The sequence below is a fragment of the Lissotriton helveticus genome, chromosome 11 (genome assembly GCF_964261635.1).
Source record: "Lissotriton helveticus chromosome 11, aLisHel1.1, whole genome shotgun sequence".
In the NCBI taxonomy this organism is placed as follows: domain Eukaryota; kingdom Metazoa; phylum Chordata; class Amphibia; order Caudata; family Salamandridae; genus Lissotriton; species Lissotriton helveticus.
Window position 1 is genome coordinate 69,280,070 of NC_136072.1, and position 17,249 is coordinate 69,297,318.

The window sequence follows — 17,249 nt, forward strand, 5'->3', positions numbered from 1 at the left end:
GCCAGTTGTGTCAGTTTTAGTTAGTCAATCCAGGGGTGGCATAATACATGCTTCAGCCCCTGGGAGACTTCTGGGTGCACCTCAGCCCTGGGTACAGGGACTTGGAGAGGGCCCAGTGCCAATTCAGTACCTAAGTACAATTTGGATAGAGAGAACAGCTAGGCTGTGGGTCTGATTAGCAGGCCCACAGCCAGGGAAAGTCGTAAACCAGTGCAGCAAAAAGCAAAAATCTGGGTGATCATAGGATTGCAGACCCTACTCTCCTACAGCCGGTCCCTCGAGGTCTCGTCGCACCCACGGTTCTCAGCTTGGCTGTAGAGGTGGGTAGAGGTCAGAGGTGCCAGGGAAGCCGGTTCTCGTCGAGCTGGGCAGTCGGATTCCGGAGGAAGGACGTGCAGCAGACCGCAGTGTTCTTGATGGTGCCTGCGGATGCAGGGTGACTACTCCTTAGCCACAAGGGAGAAATCTTAGGAAGAAGTCTTGAGTTCCTTTCGTAGAAAGTAGTTTCAGGATTCAAAGATGATCTGATTTGGAAGGGGGGCAGTCTCTACCTTTATCTGGGAAAAGGGGGCTGGCACGCGACTAGGTCCTGCCCTATGGGTGGGACCAGGAGGGGGGTGTTTACACCCACTTCCTTGGCGGGCTTTTCCCCAGCACAGGGTCTGGAGTGTCCCTGGAACTGGTTCAAGCCAGCCTATGCACAGTGAGCACCGGGGTGCCACGTGCAGTCACCTTCCTCTGTAGCCCTGCCTACCTACAATACACAAAATCCTGTCTGGGACGGTGCTGGCACCGCCCCTGGCAGGAAACCCTTTGTCCTTGCCTCCTGCTCTGGGAGGACTCCCAGCAGCAGGAGGGCAGACTTGTGTCTCGGTGGCAGCATCCATTTTGTGGAGCTGAGGCGCTGTTTGACTTTAACCGGGGTTACAGGTTACATACATGTTGTGTCCCTCTAGAAGGGTGGAATGCTAACCCCGTCGCCAGAATTGGCGAGGGGTTAGTATTCCAATTCGTATGACACCTTACTCGACATGTTTTGATAATGCTATACCAGAGTTGGCATATAATCGCGAGGATTATAATGCACTTAAGAGTATATGGTATGCGATATCATGGAAACGGCTAAGGGATTGATCCCGAAAGCCGCAGACAGGCTCAGCTCATGCCAGAGCACCATCTCACACGATTCCAAGCACTCTGCCTTCAGGATTGTTAAGGCCTGCCATAGGAGTGACTGATAGGAGATCTGTGTGTCCATTTTAGGGTTAGATATAGATATACTATATCTAAAGCAAAGGGTGATTACACCACCTTGCCCCAGCTGTCGTGCAGCCAGTTGTGTCAGATTTGGATGGCCAGCCAGGGGTGGCATAATACATGCTGCAGCCCCTGGTAGGCCCTGGGTACACCTATGCCCTGGGTACCTAAGGTACACTGTACAGGGACTGATAAGGTGACTCAGTATCCAATTTAGATATGTACCTAAGGTACATGGAATCCATTTTACAGAGAGAGCAGTAGGCCTGGGGTCCTGAATAGCAGGGCCCCAGGTCAACTAAGTCAGAAAACCAGCAAAACACCAGGCAAAAAGTGGGGGGCAACCATAGTCAGGGATCTACCTTCCTACAGTGCTGAAGATCAGGCGCGGCCGGGCCCAGGTTATCCTTGTGGCTCCAGACTGGGCACGAAGATATTGGTATCCAGGGCTACTCAGCATGTCTGTCGATCCCGCGATTCATCTGCCTCTTCAGGAGGACCTTCTGTCGCAGCAGCAGGGGACGGTCCTCCACCCGAACCTGTCCAGTCTCCACCTACAAGCTTGGAGATTGAGCGGCGACAGTTGAGGCCATTTGACTTGCCTCCTGAAGTCTGTAACGTCATTCTGGCAGCCAGGCGTCCCTCCACAAAGTCGGTATACGCCTGCAGGTGGAACAGATTTGTGGCATGGTGCACAGCAAAGGCTGTGGATCCACTCTCTGCCTCCCTTTCTGAGGTTCTCCTCTTCCTTCTTTCTCTTGCCCAGCAGGGCTCTGCTCTGGGCACTATTAAGGGATACCTTTCTGCCCTTTCCTCCTTCTCAAGGCTACCTGATCAGCCTTCTTTGTTCAAGTCCCCAGTTGTAAATACGTTTTTGATGGGCATCACACACATGTTCCTTCCTGTTCCATTCATGATGCCTCAGTGGGACTTGAACCTTGTACTTACTTTTCTGATGTGCGCTCCCTTTGAGCCACTTCATAACTGTCCTCTCAGTCTTCTTTCTCTGAAGACTGCTTTCCTGGTTGCCATCACCTCTGCCAGGAGAGTGCGTGAGTTCCAGGCTCCTTCTTCCAAACCTCCTTTCCTTTCTGTCCATCCGGACAAGGTTGTGTTGCGGACAAGACCCTCTTTCCTGCCCAAGGTAGTCACAGCCTTCCACATCGGGCAGTCCATCACCTTGCCCACCTTCTTTCCGCCTCCGCATCCTTTGAAAGAGAAAGAGAGGCTTCACTGTCTGGACCCAAAACGTGCGCTCTCTTACTATCTGGATCGCACACGCCAGTTCTGGGTGGATGACCAACTCTTTGTTGGTTACGTGGGCGCTAAGAAGGGACAGGCGGTGCACAAGCGGACCATCTCTCGGTGGATCATCTTGTGCATCCAAGCGTGTTACTCCTTGGCCAAGAAGGAACCTCCTGTTGGGCTGAGGGCCCATTCCACTCGGGCCACGGCGACTACTGCCCTGGGCCGGGGAGTCCCCTTGCAGGACATTTGTCAGGCAGCTTCGTGGGCCTCGCTGCACATGTTCGCAAGACACTACTGCCTGGACAGCCAAGTCCGGAGGGATGGCTTCTTTGGCCGTTCCGTCCTCCAGGACTTCCTGGTGTGATTATTGGTTCGCAGACCCACCACCGGGTTGGTATTGCTGGGGTATCTATTCTAAGGTAAGGAATCTATCACTAACGTATCTTTCAGATGCACAAGTTACTACTTGTGTAACGATCTATCTGTAAGAGACATTAGTTAGTGATAGATTCCTTACCGACCCACCCATCCTCCCCGTTCTGCGAACCGATATCTAGGGTTAAAGTCATCCCCTTTTAGGGCCCTAGTTTCATGGCACCAGTGTTAGTTTTTATCATGACTCTGCCTTTCTGGCGCGGAAAAGCTGTGTATAAGAACTGACGTCAGCACGCGGAGGCGGCGTCTAAGTACTCGGCGGACGACGCTTACCGACGCGCTTGGTACTGCTACGCAAAAAATTTCCGGAACCAGTCTGACGCCTGGGGATATTCTAAGGTAAGGAATCTATCACTAACTAATGTCTCTTACAGATATATTGTTACACAAGTAGTAACTTGTAGAGCTGCAGAGTTACACACGCCCACCCACCTCCCCTGCTACCTTTATCTGTTCCCGTATTATCTTAATTAGATACATATCACATGGACATCACTATCTCTTGTGCAGCTCCATCACTTCCCTAATGGCGAAAAACAATCTGGGGATGGAGCCGATGCCCATGTGCAGTATCATCCAAAGGAGGAGTCACCTATCCCGTGACTTCCAAAGACTTTTCTACAACAAAACAAACTGCAAACATCTGAGCCCAACACTAGGCCATCTGTGCATAGTGTGTAACTCTGCAGCTCTACATGCTAAGAAGCACAAGTTATGCCCTGGGTACCATACGCACCATTTACCAGGGTGCTGAAGTCCTTGCCAATTGCGGTACAGTTGAGCATGACCCATCTTTTTTAGTTAGAGCACTGGGGCCTGTTTAGTAGGAAAGCAGTGCATATAGTCAAGAACAGGACATACAAAGGGGGGGGGCCAAGTCAAAAAGGGGCACTTTCCTACACTATTCTCTCTGCTGTCTTTACTCAATTGCCCCCTCCCACAATACTTACTTTTTAACTGGTTCCTTAGCTGGCAACTTCTGACCAAGATTTGAATATTGCATTTGGTTCTTCTGTGTAGATTCAGAGCACACTGATGAGCTATCTAGGTGAAGTTCTCACTTGTGTGAAGACAACCTCTTTCAATAGCACTTAATTCACAGAAGACTTCATCCAGTTGGTATTGAGCAATATATGAGTGACTGCTATTCATGCCTACAGTTTGTAATCTCATCCATCTGCACATACATCAGTGTTCTCTTTACTCACAGGAACAGCTCCAGTCGTGAACGATTGGACAAGGACCGTGACCGTGGTGACCGGTTTGAGCGCCTGGAGCGTGGTGGTGAGCGGGGTGATCGCTTCGACAGAAGTGAAAAGGGTGACCGATTTGAGAGGCCAGAGCAAATGGAGAGGTTAGACCGGATGGATCGAAATCGACCAACAGTCACAAAACGAAGCTATAGCAAAGAAACAGAGGACCGTAGCAGAGAGCGTGAGGCTAGAATCCCACAGGAAGCAGTGAGGAAGGTGGCTAGTATGACGGAGCAGAGAGACCGCAGCAAGGAAGTTGGTAAGTATGGGTCATCTTGAGCGAGGCTTTGTACTGGTTTTATCTACCATCTTTGAATTCAGTGTTAATTTGAAAAATGTTCCCAAAATGTTTATGAACATCTGTGCAAGTGTACATAATGGAGTATGTAGAGTTGGCATGGTTTATTTAAATGTAAAAAGAGATTTGTGTAAGACTTGTGGAAAGGGTCACCAAGTTTGAACAGGTCTACTCCCATCTACCAACCTATTTGAAAGTACTAGCGTGACCTGTTGCTAGTAATCTTTATAAATGTTACAGGTATTGCTTTGCTTCACGTGAGTTGCCTGTGCATATGCTTAATATCTAAAATCACAAATACAGAGCCGACCTGGATACACATGGAGAAAAGAGTGCCTGTACATTATGTGAATTGTTTTGAGTTGAATATGAAGGTTTTCCTTGTTTGCTTCAAAAATGTTGATGGTGCCATTGCGGGTTCCCTTCTAGCTGTGAGGTGCTAGTGCCATTTGAAGTGAACCATTGCTGGGAAAGACCCTTTTTCAATCGAGCCTAGAGTCATTGTGCATACTTGGCGAGACATGCAGTATTCAGGCTATGGGCATGAAGCCCTGCCCGCTTTCCACCCATCTTTTTAATTGGCTTTTGTCCGTGTCCTTTGTAGATAGGCGCTGTTCATTGGTCAATAGGCTTAGCAGTCCCTCTTTAGTACCGCCTTGTCTCTTATTGTAACCTGCCATGAGGACACCCTGTGTTACCAGTGTAGTTACTCAATAGGTTTTATTTACAGTCTGTGAGCACTACTTCCTTAAATAACTAACTCCTATAGCATCCCTGACATGCAGACCTGCAACCGCTTGCTTGTTAAGAAGCAAGGCACCCGAGTTCTAACTTATCTTTTTTGCTTTTACAATGGCAGCCGCGCCATTAACACTGCTCAGGCTAGAATATATTTTTGGGGAAATCAACCTGGCATGCCGCGCTTTATTTTATGTGTAAATGTACTGTGAGTTCAGGACATTATTTGCTAATGTTACTAGGCAGTTTACAAGCTCAAAAAAGATCTCAAGTGCAGATTTCAAACCCTAGCGTGCCAACAAGTGCCAGCATAATTGATGCACGTTTAAAAACAAGCATTTGCAATGCAATCGGTCTAGCTTTTCGGACCTTATATATATTTAGCTAAGCACATTAGCCTGGGTGCTCCAACATCTACTGTTTAACATGAATGGAAAGTAAGCACCAAACTGCATGACACTCCAGGTATGGAAACACATGGAGAGAAATATTTCCCTTCAGCTGGAAATTATATAGTCAAAAGCTCTGATTTTAATATAAAATCAGGTCCTTTGGTGGTCATATCACTGAAAATACAAGATTTGAAAAAACTATTGTCTACGGGTGGTCGTGGAAGACCATTTCTATGGACTGGAATATAGATTATGCTGGAGTGATTCTGTCATTTTACTGACCTCTGCTGGTTGTTTTATATCAAGAAAGTTAAATAGAGGCATTTGCTAGAAAAACAAAAAAGGTCCCTCAGCAGAAAGCAATTCTGGAATTTCACTGACCTCTACTGGTCGTTTTCTATCATGACAGTTTAATAGAGGCAGTGGAACAGAAAATAAAGCCCCTAACCGGAAGCAGACAAGTCCTAGGGCTGATCTCCAGAGCCCACAAAGTACATACCCATCAAAGTATATACTAAAGTATATACAAGAGGTCTAGAATGCTCGACCTAAATATACTAAAGTATATACAAGAGGTCTAGAAAGCCTGACCTAAAAAAAAAATACAAGCTGCAGTATCTGCTTTCAGGGGTGCTCGAAGCTGCTTCCGCTGCAGGACTCATGTGTCAAGGGTGTAACTCACTCCAGCTGCCTCTGGTCTCCGGCCAGCCTGTCTATGGGGGTGAGGCAATAACCTCCTGTTGTTTATCTGGCTTGGTATTAGAAAATGCACACACACACATTACCCGTTAGAAACACCTAGTGGGAGTGTAAAACAAGGGATTTTTGCTTTTGTATGGATCGATACGTGGAGTCAGGGATAGTTTAGAAAGGGACCAATCAATAGAGAAATCTACACCATTCTGCGTGACCTAGTAATAGCCATCAAGAGAGTATCCAGAAAGAAAAAATACCTCTCCCCTCCCTTTGTTTAAACTGCATTCAAGTCCCTCATTGCTTCATTTGTGCTCCGGCTGTAGTAAACTTGATACAAAAAATCGTATCCGTTTGTGCAGTTTACTTGTTCATCCTCTGAGTCCAGTCTGCCTTTGAAATTGCAGTTGAATTAATGTGAAATGCAGTGTTTGTGCACAGTGAGTGCAAACGGGGAATAATGGTACAGGAGCTGTACACTTGCCTCGTGACTATCCAGATTTATTCTTGTGTTCAATGGCTTTAATATAATCGTTGTTTTAGTTCGATTTTTGTTTGTTCTTTATAGCCGATTGCTGTGCCATTCCCACACAACAAAAGCTGAGGGTAAATTGTCCATATTATGCAAGCACTGCCACACACCTGGCTGGGTTTGTGTACCCAAGGTGCTAATCTAGCTCCGGGCGGTTCTTGCCGTCAGTGTTAAGCAGGGATGCACAGGTGTGTTAAGTGTATTGTGTAAAAAAAGTTGAGACCTCCAGCTCTAAAGGCCTGTGTATGGCAGTGCTTTACGGAGACTTCCCTCTGTTACTTATGATAGTTTCTCAGAGCAGATGTATGCTGCCTGCATGTCCACTCTAACTTTAAAGCCCTGTGAATCTGCTGACGAAGGGCTTTCATTGAATCTCTGATGTAACAAGTTTCATTAGTTGAAGTGCTGTCAGCCCTGTTTTCTGCACTTCATGGGCGGATTACTGCTTGGACAATCTGTGGAAACAGACACCTGGTACAGAGTATTAAAGTACATTAAAGCTGCCCAGCTTGCTGGTACAAGTCACGTACTCTCCCTTCCAAGAGACCTACTCACTTAACCAACAATTAAGTAGTTCATTATTTCATTCCAGGCACCCAGTCTCGTGACAGGCGAATGCGGGTAGACAGGAAGCTACAATGTGTAATTTCACATCCTTCAAGTCTCATCATTTGAGAGGTGCCAGGATTATAAATTAAAGGTTTGGAGCATATGAGCTGTAGATCGTATACTTGTGCACAGATCACCATCTGGTGCTGGGCTCGGATGTTTGCACTTAGTTTTTGTCTTTGAAGAAGTCTTTTGTAGTCACGAGGTAGGTGACTCCTCCTTAGGACGATAGTGCGCATGGGCATTGACTCCATCTCCAGGTTGTTTTATTTCTGCAATCTGGTTCGGATGTGTATTGCGCCGCTCCAGTTCGTGATCGTCTTCGAACCTTTTCGACTTGCAATCCTTACCACTCGACGTATTGTTTTAGAACGCGGTTTCCCTTTTGACGCCCATCGTAAAAATCCAACCACTTTGATGGACGCGGGCCGTGAGGCCTACCTGCGGCGACCACGCCAGCAGTCCATGGAACGGACTCTATTTAATAAACGCCCCGAGTGTGTTGCTAAGTTCCCCCACACATACTTGCACGAGGTATGTAACCTCTGCCTTTCCCCCAGCACAAAGAAACCAGTTTCGAGGCCTGTATCATTCCGATCGAAGGAAACTATTTGTGAACGTCTGTCTCTGTCACGAGATGAGACGCAGCACTAGTTCGATGCAGACATCTTCAGAGAAGAATCTGAGTTCCAACCCTCCACCGAAGGACACATTTCCATGTCTGAAGCAGACGACTCCAACATGGAAGAGGACTCAAATATCACTCCGGCTCACCGAACTGTGAGTAACAAGCCCCAACTGCCCACAAAAACACCAAAGACTCCAGTTACACCTTCGCGCCCAGCTATGAAACATAAGAACAAGCCTTCCAGCTCGGCATCGAGCCAACCCCGTGCAGGTGTCTAACCTACATGTTCAGCAACGAAACACTGCTAAGTTTGACTATCCGCTGTCTGCACCGAAGACCTCTTCGGCACCGAAAGATTCACATAAACCAAAGACTTAAAAGCCAATACCACCGAAAGCTTTGGAACAAACACCAGCTAAACTGAAAGCATCGTAGCCGAAACCAGTAAAAAAAAAAATGTCAGAACCAAAAGAAAAGACTTCGGATCCGAAACTGGGAAAAACCAAGCCTTGGCAGATGAAACAGCCCGCACCGAAAGGCACCGACCCTAAAAACACGGAAGCCCTTCTAAACAGACTCCATCCAAAGAACTTCCTCAACAAGAGTCTTTGGAGCCAAAGCAAAATCAGTTACATATTGACCCAGACACTGGGAAACTTCGAGTAACACTTTCCAAAAAACGGAAGCTGGACCTCCCTGAAGACTACCACATACCGCTTAAGAAAAGAGACATGGGTACTAACCCCTCTCCCCCTTACACACCTCCTGCTCCTCCACCTTTTAACCCACATCAGCTAATTTCACCAGAACAGCAAATTCACCACTGCCACGTTTTTCACCTGGGCCACAGGATGTTAATGATTGGGATTAGGATGAAGACTGTGAAGGGGATAGGGATAATCAATTTTCCGCAGGACCCCATGGATGATTATGAGAAGACCCGGATCATACTAATGACCCCGATCTATATCCCTCCTGACCATCGCCACCCGATGACAATATTGGTTTCGCACAGCTCATTTATTGTGCTGCTCAATACCATGGGGTGGAATTACATACTGATCCCTTGGAAGAGGATTTCTTAGTAGACACTTTCGCTCCCTCACAAAAAACCACAAACTGCCCATGCTCAAAGGTATGATAAAACACGCCCATGAGTTATTCAAAGACCTTGTAAGAGCTAGAATACTTACGCCGAGGGTAGACAAAAAATGGAAAGCCGCTCATACAGACCCAATTTACATAAGGGGTCAGGTACCTTTAGATTCGCTTGTTTCAAATGCACAGAAAAGGGCAAATTCTCATACAACAGTTGACGCCCCTCCACCTGACAAGGAATCAAAACTTATAGATGCATCAGGCAAGAGAACCCCCAATGCACAGGCTCTCTTTGCGTGGTATGATAGAGATCACTATGACGAGCTAGAAAAACTGATGCAACACTTACCAGACCAATACAAGGATAAAGCTCACGACCTCATTCAAGAGGGTAAACTGATCACCAACACTTCCATCAAATGTGCCCTTGATGCAGCTGATACAGCTTCGCGTGCCATTAACACCAGCGTTAGAGGCATGTGGGCTGATGAATTCATATCTGTGCATAGATCGCCGCCTAGTGTTTGGTCCGGATGATTGCACCTTGTTGTCCTGGAAGAGTCTTCGAAGTATCACGAGATAGGTGACTCCACCCCTGGACTACAGTGCGCATGGGCATCTTGTCCATCCTCAGATTTTTTTTTCCCGCCATTGATTTCGGATGTTATTCCTATACTCTAACTTCGGAATCAAAACTAAACTTTTCTAGAGGCCAAAAGGCCTTAGACTTCGACGGGATTGTTCTCGCCCGGTACTTCTTGACTCGATCAAGCCTTCCATCTCGACTTGGTTGTCGACGCGGGCTGCTGGTCCTTTTCGACGCCACGTGGGCCTATTGTCTATGGAAAGGAGCCAGTTCAAAAGGTGCCCACAATGCCACTCCAAGTTCCCCCATACTGACAGACACACAGTATGCAACAAGTGCCTATCACCAGACCTCAAGGAAGAAACCTGCCCAGCCTGCGCCCAATTCCGTTAGAAGAAAACGATCCGGATTAGACTGGCCGCTAGGCAAGAGATGCAGCGACAGGCACCGAACCAGACAACATCTTTGAGGATGAACAGGAACTTCCAGAAGGAGAAGATTCGGATCTAGAGATCGTCACCGTCGAGGACCACTCGGACTCCGATGACAAAATCCCACCGGGGCAAACCGTGAGTAAATTGCCCCCGACACCAATTAGCCCGTTACCGAAGGCTCCGATCGAGGCATCGCCTAAAGGCCTTAGCCAAGATCCAAAACCTTATTCGGCAGCCCTGCCGTCTGGCTCGGCTTCGCAAATTGTCGCACCGAAGAAGGTCGCAGACACAGAGGGCGTCGTACCGAAGCCTGTGGCCCAGTCAAAAAAGGTTATTGAGCCAAACAAAGGCACCGACCCGAAAACAAGTGCTCCTAAAACCAGTCGGTCCAAGAAAAATAGTCTACTCGGCAGACAGTCAACCTAAAAAAAACTGTCGCGCACAGAAAGCGCATCGAACCTAAAGATCCGGTCGATCCGCCATCAATCGTTGAGCCGGACAAACAGCCCGAGCCGAAGAAGAGCAATAAGGCACCGAAAGTTGTGGAACCAAAAAAGGTTGTCGACCCGAAGGCAACGGGAGATCAAAAACAGACTGCGCCAAAAAAGTCAAAGACACAGCCACGGACAGTGGAAGAAGAACTCTTCCTCCCAGAGCCATCAGAGGATCAGACAAAAATATACATCAACCCTGAGACTGGTAAAGTCACTATTTTACATAGGAAAAAGAGGCCATTGGACACTGAGCCTCATTCCCCCATTCCTCTGAAGAAAAAGGACTTTGGGACTTCTCCCTCTAGACCCTTCATTTCTTTCTATCCCACTATGCCTACTACGCCTTTTGCTCCTTACTCTCCTACTCACTCTGGGGACAATGAGGGCGACACAGGGAGGATCCCCAATATGATATTAACTGTCCTGAGGATCCTAACCCTCAAATTGAACCATGGGTAGAGCCCACTGATCCATATGACACGCATCCCATTCCTGACACCTCCTCTTACCCAACAAGGCCTTCACCTACTGACTATACCATTGTCTTCAACCAGCTAATAGATAGAGCAGCGCAGTACCACAATGTAGACATGCACAATGAACCTATAGAAAAGGACTTTTTTTATTTGACACATGAAAAATGTCAGAACACTCCCTATGTTGAATGGGGTCCTAAAACACGCGCCAGACATATTTAAAGATACAGCCAGAGCACGTGTAATCAATCCCAGGATTGAAAAGAAATATAGAGCGGATCCTACTTATATCAGAGGTCAGTTGCCGTTAGATTCACTGGTGGTGGCCAACGCACGCAAATGGGCCAACTCACAGACAACAGGAGAAGCTCCACCTCCTGATAAGGAGTCCAAAATACTAGAGGCCTCGGGTAAGAGTAGCATCCCAGGCCTCCAATTCATGGAGAATTGCAAATACACAAGCTCTACTAGCTCGTTACGACAGGGCACACTATGACCACCTTGAAAGTTTGATGCAACACCTGGCTGAGCCTTTCAAGGCACAAGCTACTGACCTCATACAGGAGGGGAAATTTATTACAAACTCCTCCATTAAATGCGCGCTTGACGCAGCAGACACTGCAGCCAGGTCCATTAACACAAGCGTCTTATTAGGAAGACCTGCATGGCTACGTATTTCTGGCTTTAAGAACGAGGTGCAATCCACCATTCTTAACCAACCAGTCAATCAAGACTTACTTTTCGGGCCTGCTGTCGACACCATTTTAGACTAAATGAAGGAGGATACGAAAACCGCAAAATCAATAGGTGCATTGCCGCTTCAACAACACAGAGGTTCCTTTCGACGCTCCTCATACATAGCAGCTACACGAGGCAATACTTCACAAACCTCATCTACATACAAAAGCAACACACAAGGTTCCTTTAACAAGAACTCCAACAGAGGAGGTTATAGGGGCAACAATATTAAGGGACGAGTACGTGGAGGCAATAACACCAGAGCCTCCACTGCCACAAAACAGTGACTTCATCACACTACCTCCAGACCATCTAACACCAGTCGGAGGCAGAATCCAACAGTTCCCTACCTGTCTGGAACTCAATTACCACAGACAGGTGGGTGAGACAAATTTTCCAGTATGGCTATTGCCTAGAACTCACCTCTACCCCACCAAACATACCACCCAGGCACCGTCCTATGTCCAAGGAACACATCACCCTGCTACAACTAGAGGTGAGATGCATGCTGGAAAAGGGGGCCATAGAGCCAGTCTCTTTCCAACACCAAGGGACAGGAGTATACTCACTATACTTCCTTATTCCCAAGAAAGACTGTTCACTCAGACCAATATTGGACCTCAGACCCCTAAATCAATACATACTGTCGGAGCACTTCCATATGATCACACGACAGCAAGTGCTCCTGCTGCTCCAGCAAGGAGACTTCCTAGCATCATTGGACCTCAAGGATGCATATTTTCACATACCCATCTGTAGGAAGGTTGACCCCTGACTATGGTTGCCCCCAACTTTTTGCCTGGTGTTTTGCTGGTTTTCTGACTTAGTTGACCTGGGGCCCTGCTATTCAGGACCCCAGGCCTACTGCTCTCTCTGTAAAATGGATTCCATGTACCTTAGGTACATATCTAAATTGGATACTGAGTCACCTTACCAGTCCCTGTACAGTGTACCTTAGGTACCCAGGGCATAGGTGTACCCAGGGCCTACCAGGGGCTGCAGCATGTATTATGCCACCCCTGGCTGGCCATCCAAATCTGACACAACTGGCTGCTTGACAGCTGGGGCAAGGTGGTGTAATCACCCTTTGCTTTAGATATAGTATACCTATATCTAACCCTAAAAATGGACACACAGATCCCCTATCAGTCACTCCTATAGCAGGCCTTAACAATCCTGAAGGCAGAGTGCTTGGAATCGTGTGAGATGGTGCTCTAGCATGAGCTGAGCCTGTCTGCGGCTTTCGGGATCCATCCCTTAGCCGTTTCCATGATATCGCATACCATATACTCTTAAGTGCATTATAATCCTCGCGGTTATGTGCCAACTCTGGTATCGCTTTATCAAAACATGTCGAGTAAGGTGTCATACGAATTGGAATACTAACCCCTCGCCAATTCTGGCGACGGGGTTAGCATTCCACCCTTCTAGAGGGACACGACATGCCTGTAACCTATAACCCGGTTAAAAGTCAGACAGAGCCTTAGCATCCACAAAATGGATGCTGCCACCGAGACACAAGTCTGCCCTCCTGCTGCTGGGAGTCCTCCCAGAGCAGGAGATAAGGACAAAGGGTTTCCTGCCAGGGGCGGTGCCAGCACCGTCCCAGACAGGGTTTTGTGTATTGTAGGTAGGCAGGGCTTTAGAGGAAGGTGACTGCAAGTAGCACCCCGGTGCTCACTATGCATAGGCCGGCTTGAACCAGTTCCAGGGTCACTCCAGACCCTGTGCTGGGGAAAAGCCCGCCAAGGAAGTGGGTGTAACCACCCCCCTCCTAGTCCCACCCATAGGGCAGGACTTAGTCGCGTGCCAGCCCCTTTTTACAGGATAAAGGTAGAGACTGGCCCCCTTCCAAATCAGATCATCTTTGAATCCTGAAACTACTTTCCACGAAAGGAACTCAAGACTTCTTCCTAAGATTTCTCCCTTGTGACTAAGGAGTAGTCACCCTGCACCCGCAGGCACCATCTAAGAACACTGCGGTCTGCTGCAAGTCCTTCCTCCGGAATCCGACTGCCCAGCTCGACGAGAACCGGCTTCCCTGGCACCTCTGACCTCTACCTGCATCATCAGTCACGCTGAGATTCGTGGGTGTGACGAGACCTCGAGGGACCGGCCATCTTCAAGACTGCACGACTTCTTTCCAGCAAGCCCGCCGAGTGAATTCCTGGTGAGTGCTTTGGGGTCCGAGAAGCCCCCACCCTGAGCAGCTCCAGCACCGAAGAGCAGCCCCCCAGCATCTCCACGATCTGCGTGGGGCCCTTCTGCTTTTTGCTGCTCACCGCGTTGTTTGGCTACTAGCCCGTTGGCTTGTGGCCTTCCTGACGACGCCCGACGACATTTCTGCTGCTGGTCTGGTTGCTCCAGACTGGCCCTTGCTCCCTTCCCGAAGAGGAGCACCCCGGACCCTCCTGGTCCACTCAAGACGCCATTTTGAGTCCACCGCGTGGGCTTGAATTAGCCAAGGCTTGTTGCCCAATCCTGGGTAACTTCGACGCCAACGACTTCATCCATCGTGGGACAGCTCGCACCTCCATCCTGGTCGCCGACAACGCCTCCTGGTCCGAGAGACTGCAGAGCCCAGCAGCGCCCACTCACCTGACTGCGGTGACTTCGCCCGGTGCCATCCTGGTGCCCACTTAATCACTGGCTAGTGATTCAAGAACTTGGTCCCCTCTGCTTTCAGGTTTTCTTCTTCCTTGATCCAGGCTTGGATCCATCGAACTTTCCTTCACTGGTCGCCTGCCAGCAACTTCTTCCTTCCAGGCTCCTGGTCCGGCAACGAGATCCCCGACGTCTTTTCAGACCTATGCAGCTGCAGCCCCTGGGCTAGGTAACTTCGGCACTTCGGTGTCCCAGCATAGCCTCACTATCCTAGGGTCAGGATCCACTGTCGTTTTCTTCCCACCAGGTCGGGTTCGCCCGTGAACACTAACTTTGTGAATTCTAGCTTCCATAGACTTTGTCCCGCATCCCGCGTGAGAGTGCACACTCTGCACCCGAGTTCCCTAGGCCTCCTGCTAGTAATCTAAAGGTTCAGTAGTCCAGTCCTAGCGATCCCAAAGCCTCTGAGAATCGTTACTTACCTGCTAGTAATTCGCATTCCACTTTTAGCGTATATGGTTTTTCGTGCCCCTCGGGCATTTGTGTAACGTGCTAACTTAAAAGTATTTTCGTAAGAGTTTTGTTGTGTGCTTAGCACCCTGTCCTCATAAAGAGTACAGGGTTGTTGTGATTCTAATAAATACATTGTTTATTTTCATAACACTTGTGTGGTGTCCTCTCACTGGGTGTTCAAGGGGTAATGTGATGGTAAAACAGCTGGCTTAACACGCCCTCTAGAGTCTTAGCCTTAGACTGCTCGTATCCATGCTACTAGGATAGCTGGTCTATAAGGTTGACTTACAACCAATCATCAATAAGGGTTGTTTGGACTGATATATAGTGATCACTAGAATAGTGAGCACTGCACATCAGGCCAACTTCTCACATTGGTGAGCAGCGGTTGGGATTTGAGCTTGCTGTTGTTTTACCACACATGCCCTAAGAATATCTTGTGAAAGATCACATAAGTACTAAAGGTACATATAACTTAGCTTAGAATACTCTGAGTTCTACTGAACCAGCTGTTGTAGCTCCTAGGGCCTAGCACACCCTAAACTACAACTCTAGCAAGGGATCAGTAGGCAAACATATAGTGTAGGTAAGTGCACCACTTACACCTCACTAGAAAAGCATGTCGACTCAGGGGGACTCTACTGAGACTCCCCTGGTCAGTGTTGACCCTCCACAGGTCACTTCAAGATATGCAGCTCTCAATTTTCAGGAGATGAGACAACTCTGTGTCTCCAGGAAACTGAAGCAGGGGTCTAACCCCACCCTTCCCTTTCTGATAGGTCTCTTAGAGACATATGATGCCAGAAAGCTCTCTCAGTTACATGAGAGCATGCCAGCCTTAGAGGGAACCTCTGGGGATCCAGACCTCCCCAACACTGATTCAGCAGTTGAGGAGGAGGATCAGGAGGTACTCTCTGGGGATGAGGTAGACAAAGGTCTTGAGGTAGTCAGAAGGCTAACTAGGACCAACTTAGACTTACTTGGGCTAGGATCTGGGGGCCCCCCAGTACTGACCCGAAGTGGGCCTAACCTTGGAGTTAGGAGAGATAGATCTCTTTCTAGGGACTCCAATAGATCTCTGCACTCTAATGCCTCTTCTCAGGGGAGAAGGAATCCTCCACAGAGGAGATTTACTTCCCCTCAGAGAAGGGAGCATGAGGCTAGGATGAGACAAGCTGAACTGAGGATTGAAAGGGAAGAAATTGCCCTGGCCAAAGAGAAGCTTGCCCTGGCAAGAGAGCAGCAGATGAGTGGGCTAACTCCCACTGGTGGCAGCAATCTCCCAAGAGATAGAGAGAAGGGTTTAGATACTAAACACCTGACTAAAATAGTGCCCCCCTTTAAGCAAGGGGATGACATCCAGAAATGGATGGCTGCTCTGGAGAGGGCCTGCACTGTGCAGGGCATTCCCCAGAGTCAGTGGGCAGCTATACTGTGGCTCTCCTTTGATGGTAAAGGTAGAGATAAGCTCCTCACTACAAGGGTGGAGGATGCTAACAATTACCAGGTCCTGAAGAATACACTGGTTGATGGGTTTGGTTTAACCACTGAGCAGTACAGGTTGCTGTTCAGAGACACCCAGAAAACTCAGTCTCAGGACTGGTCTGATTTTGTGGATTGTGCCACTAAGGCTTTGGAAGGCTGGCTACTGGGTAGCAAGGTTACTGACTTCACAGGATTGTATAATCTTATTATGAGAGAGCAAGTCTTAAATAATTGTCAGAACCAGTTATTACACCAGCACCTGGTAGACTCTGATCTGACCTCTCCACAAGAATTGGGTAAGAGGGCAGACAAATGGGTCAGAACCAGGATTAGGCCCAAGAACCAAGGTGGTGACCAGAAAAAGGAATCAACCAAGCCTCAAGAGAAGGGTGGGAATAAGTCTCCAGATCAAACCACATCAGGGCCCCAAAAATCCTCTGAGGGGGGTGGGTCCCAGAATCCTTCCAACAACCAGAAGAAACCTTATTGTTATCCCTGTAAACAGGTGGGTCATTTAAAAACTGACAGCAGTTGCCCAAAGAATAACAATAAGGAAAACATACCCCCAAGTAACATTCCCAAACCTCCTGTTACTACTAGTAGTAATCCCCCAGGTGGTGGGAGTGCCCCCAAGAATTTGGGTGCATTTACTTTGGGAGTTCCTGGGGACTCTGGCCTAACCAGGTCCCCAAACTTAGATACTCTTGTCTGTGAGACTGGCATGGGGTTTGCCAACTT

General features: G+C 48.2%; 1 protein-coding gene across 22 annotated transcripts in view; it reads left to right on the forward strand.

Annotated features, from left to right (window-relative positions):
* EIF4G1 (eukaryotic translation initiation factor 4 gamma 1) overlaps positions 1-17,249 on the forward strand; it is a 980,016-nt gene that overhangs the window by 809,529 nt on the left and 153,238 nt on the right. For all 22 annotated transcript variants that reach the window (XM_078666154.1, XM_078666151.1, XM_078666155.1 and 19 more), the window contains one exon: positions 4,151-4,452. In XM_078666154.1, the coding sequence (XP_078522280.1) occupies positions 4,151-4,452 (302 nt within the window). The remainder of the gene's footprint in view (positions 1-4,150; positions 4,453-17,249) is intronic.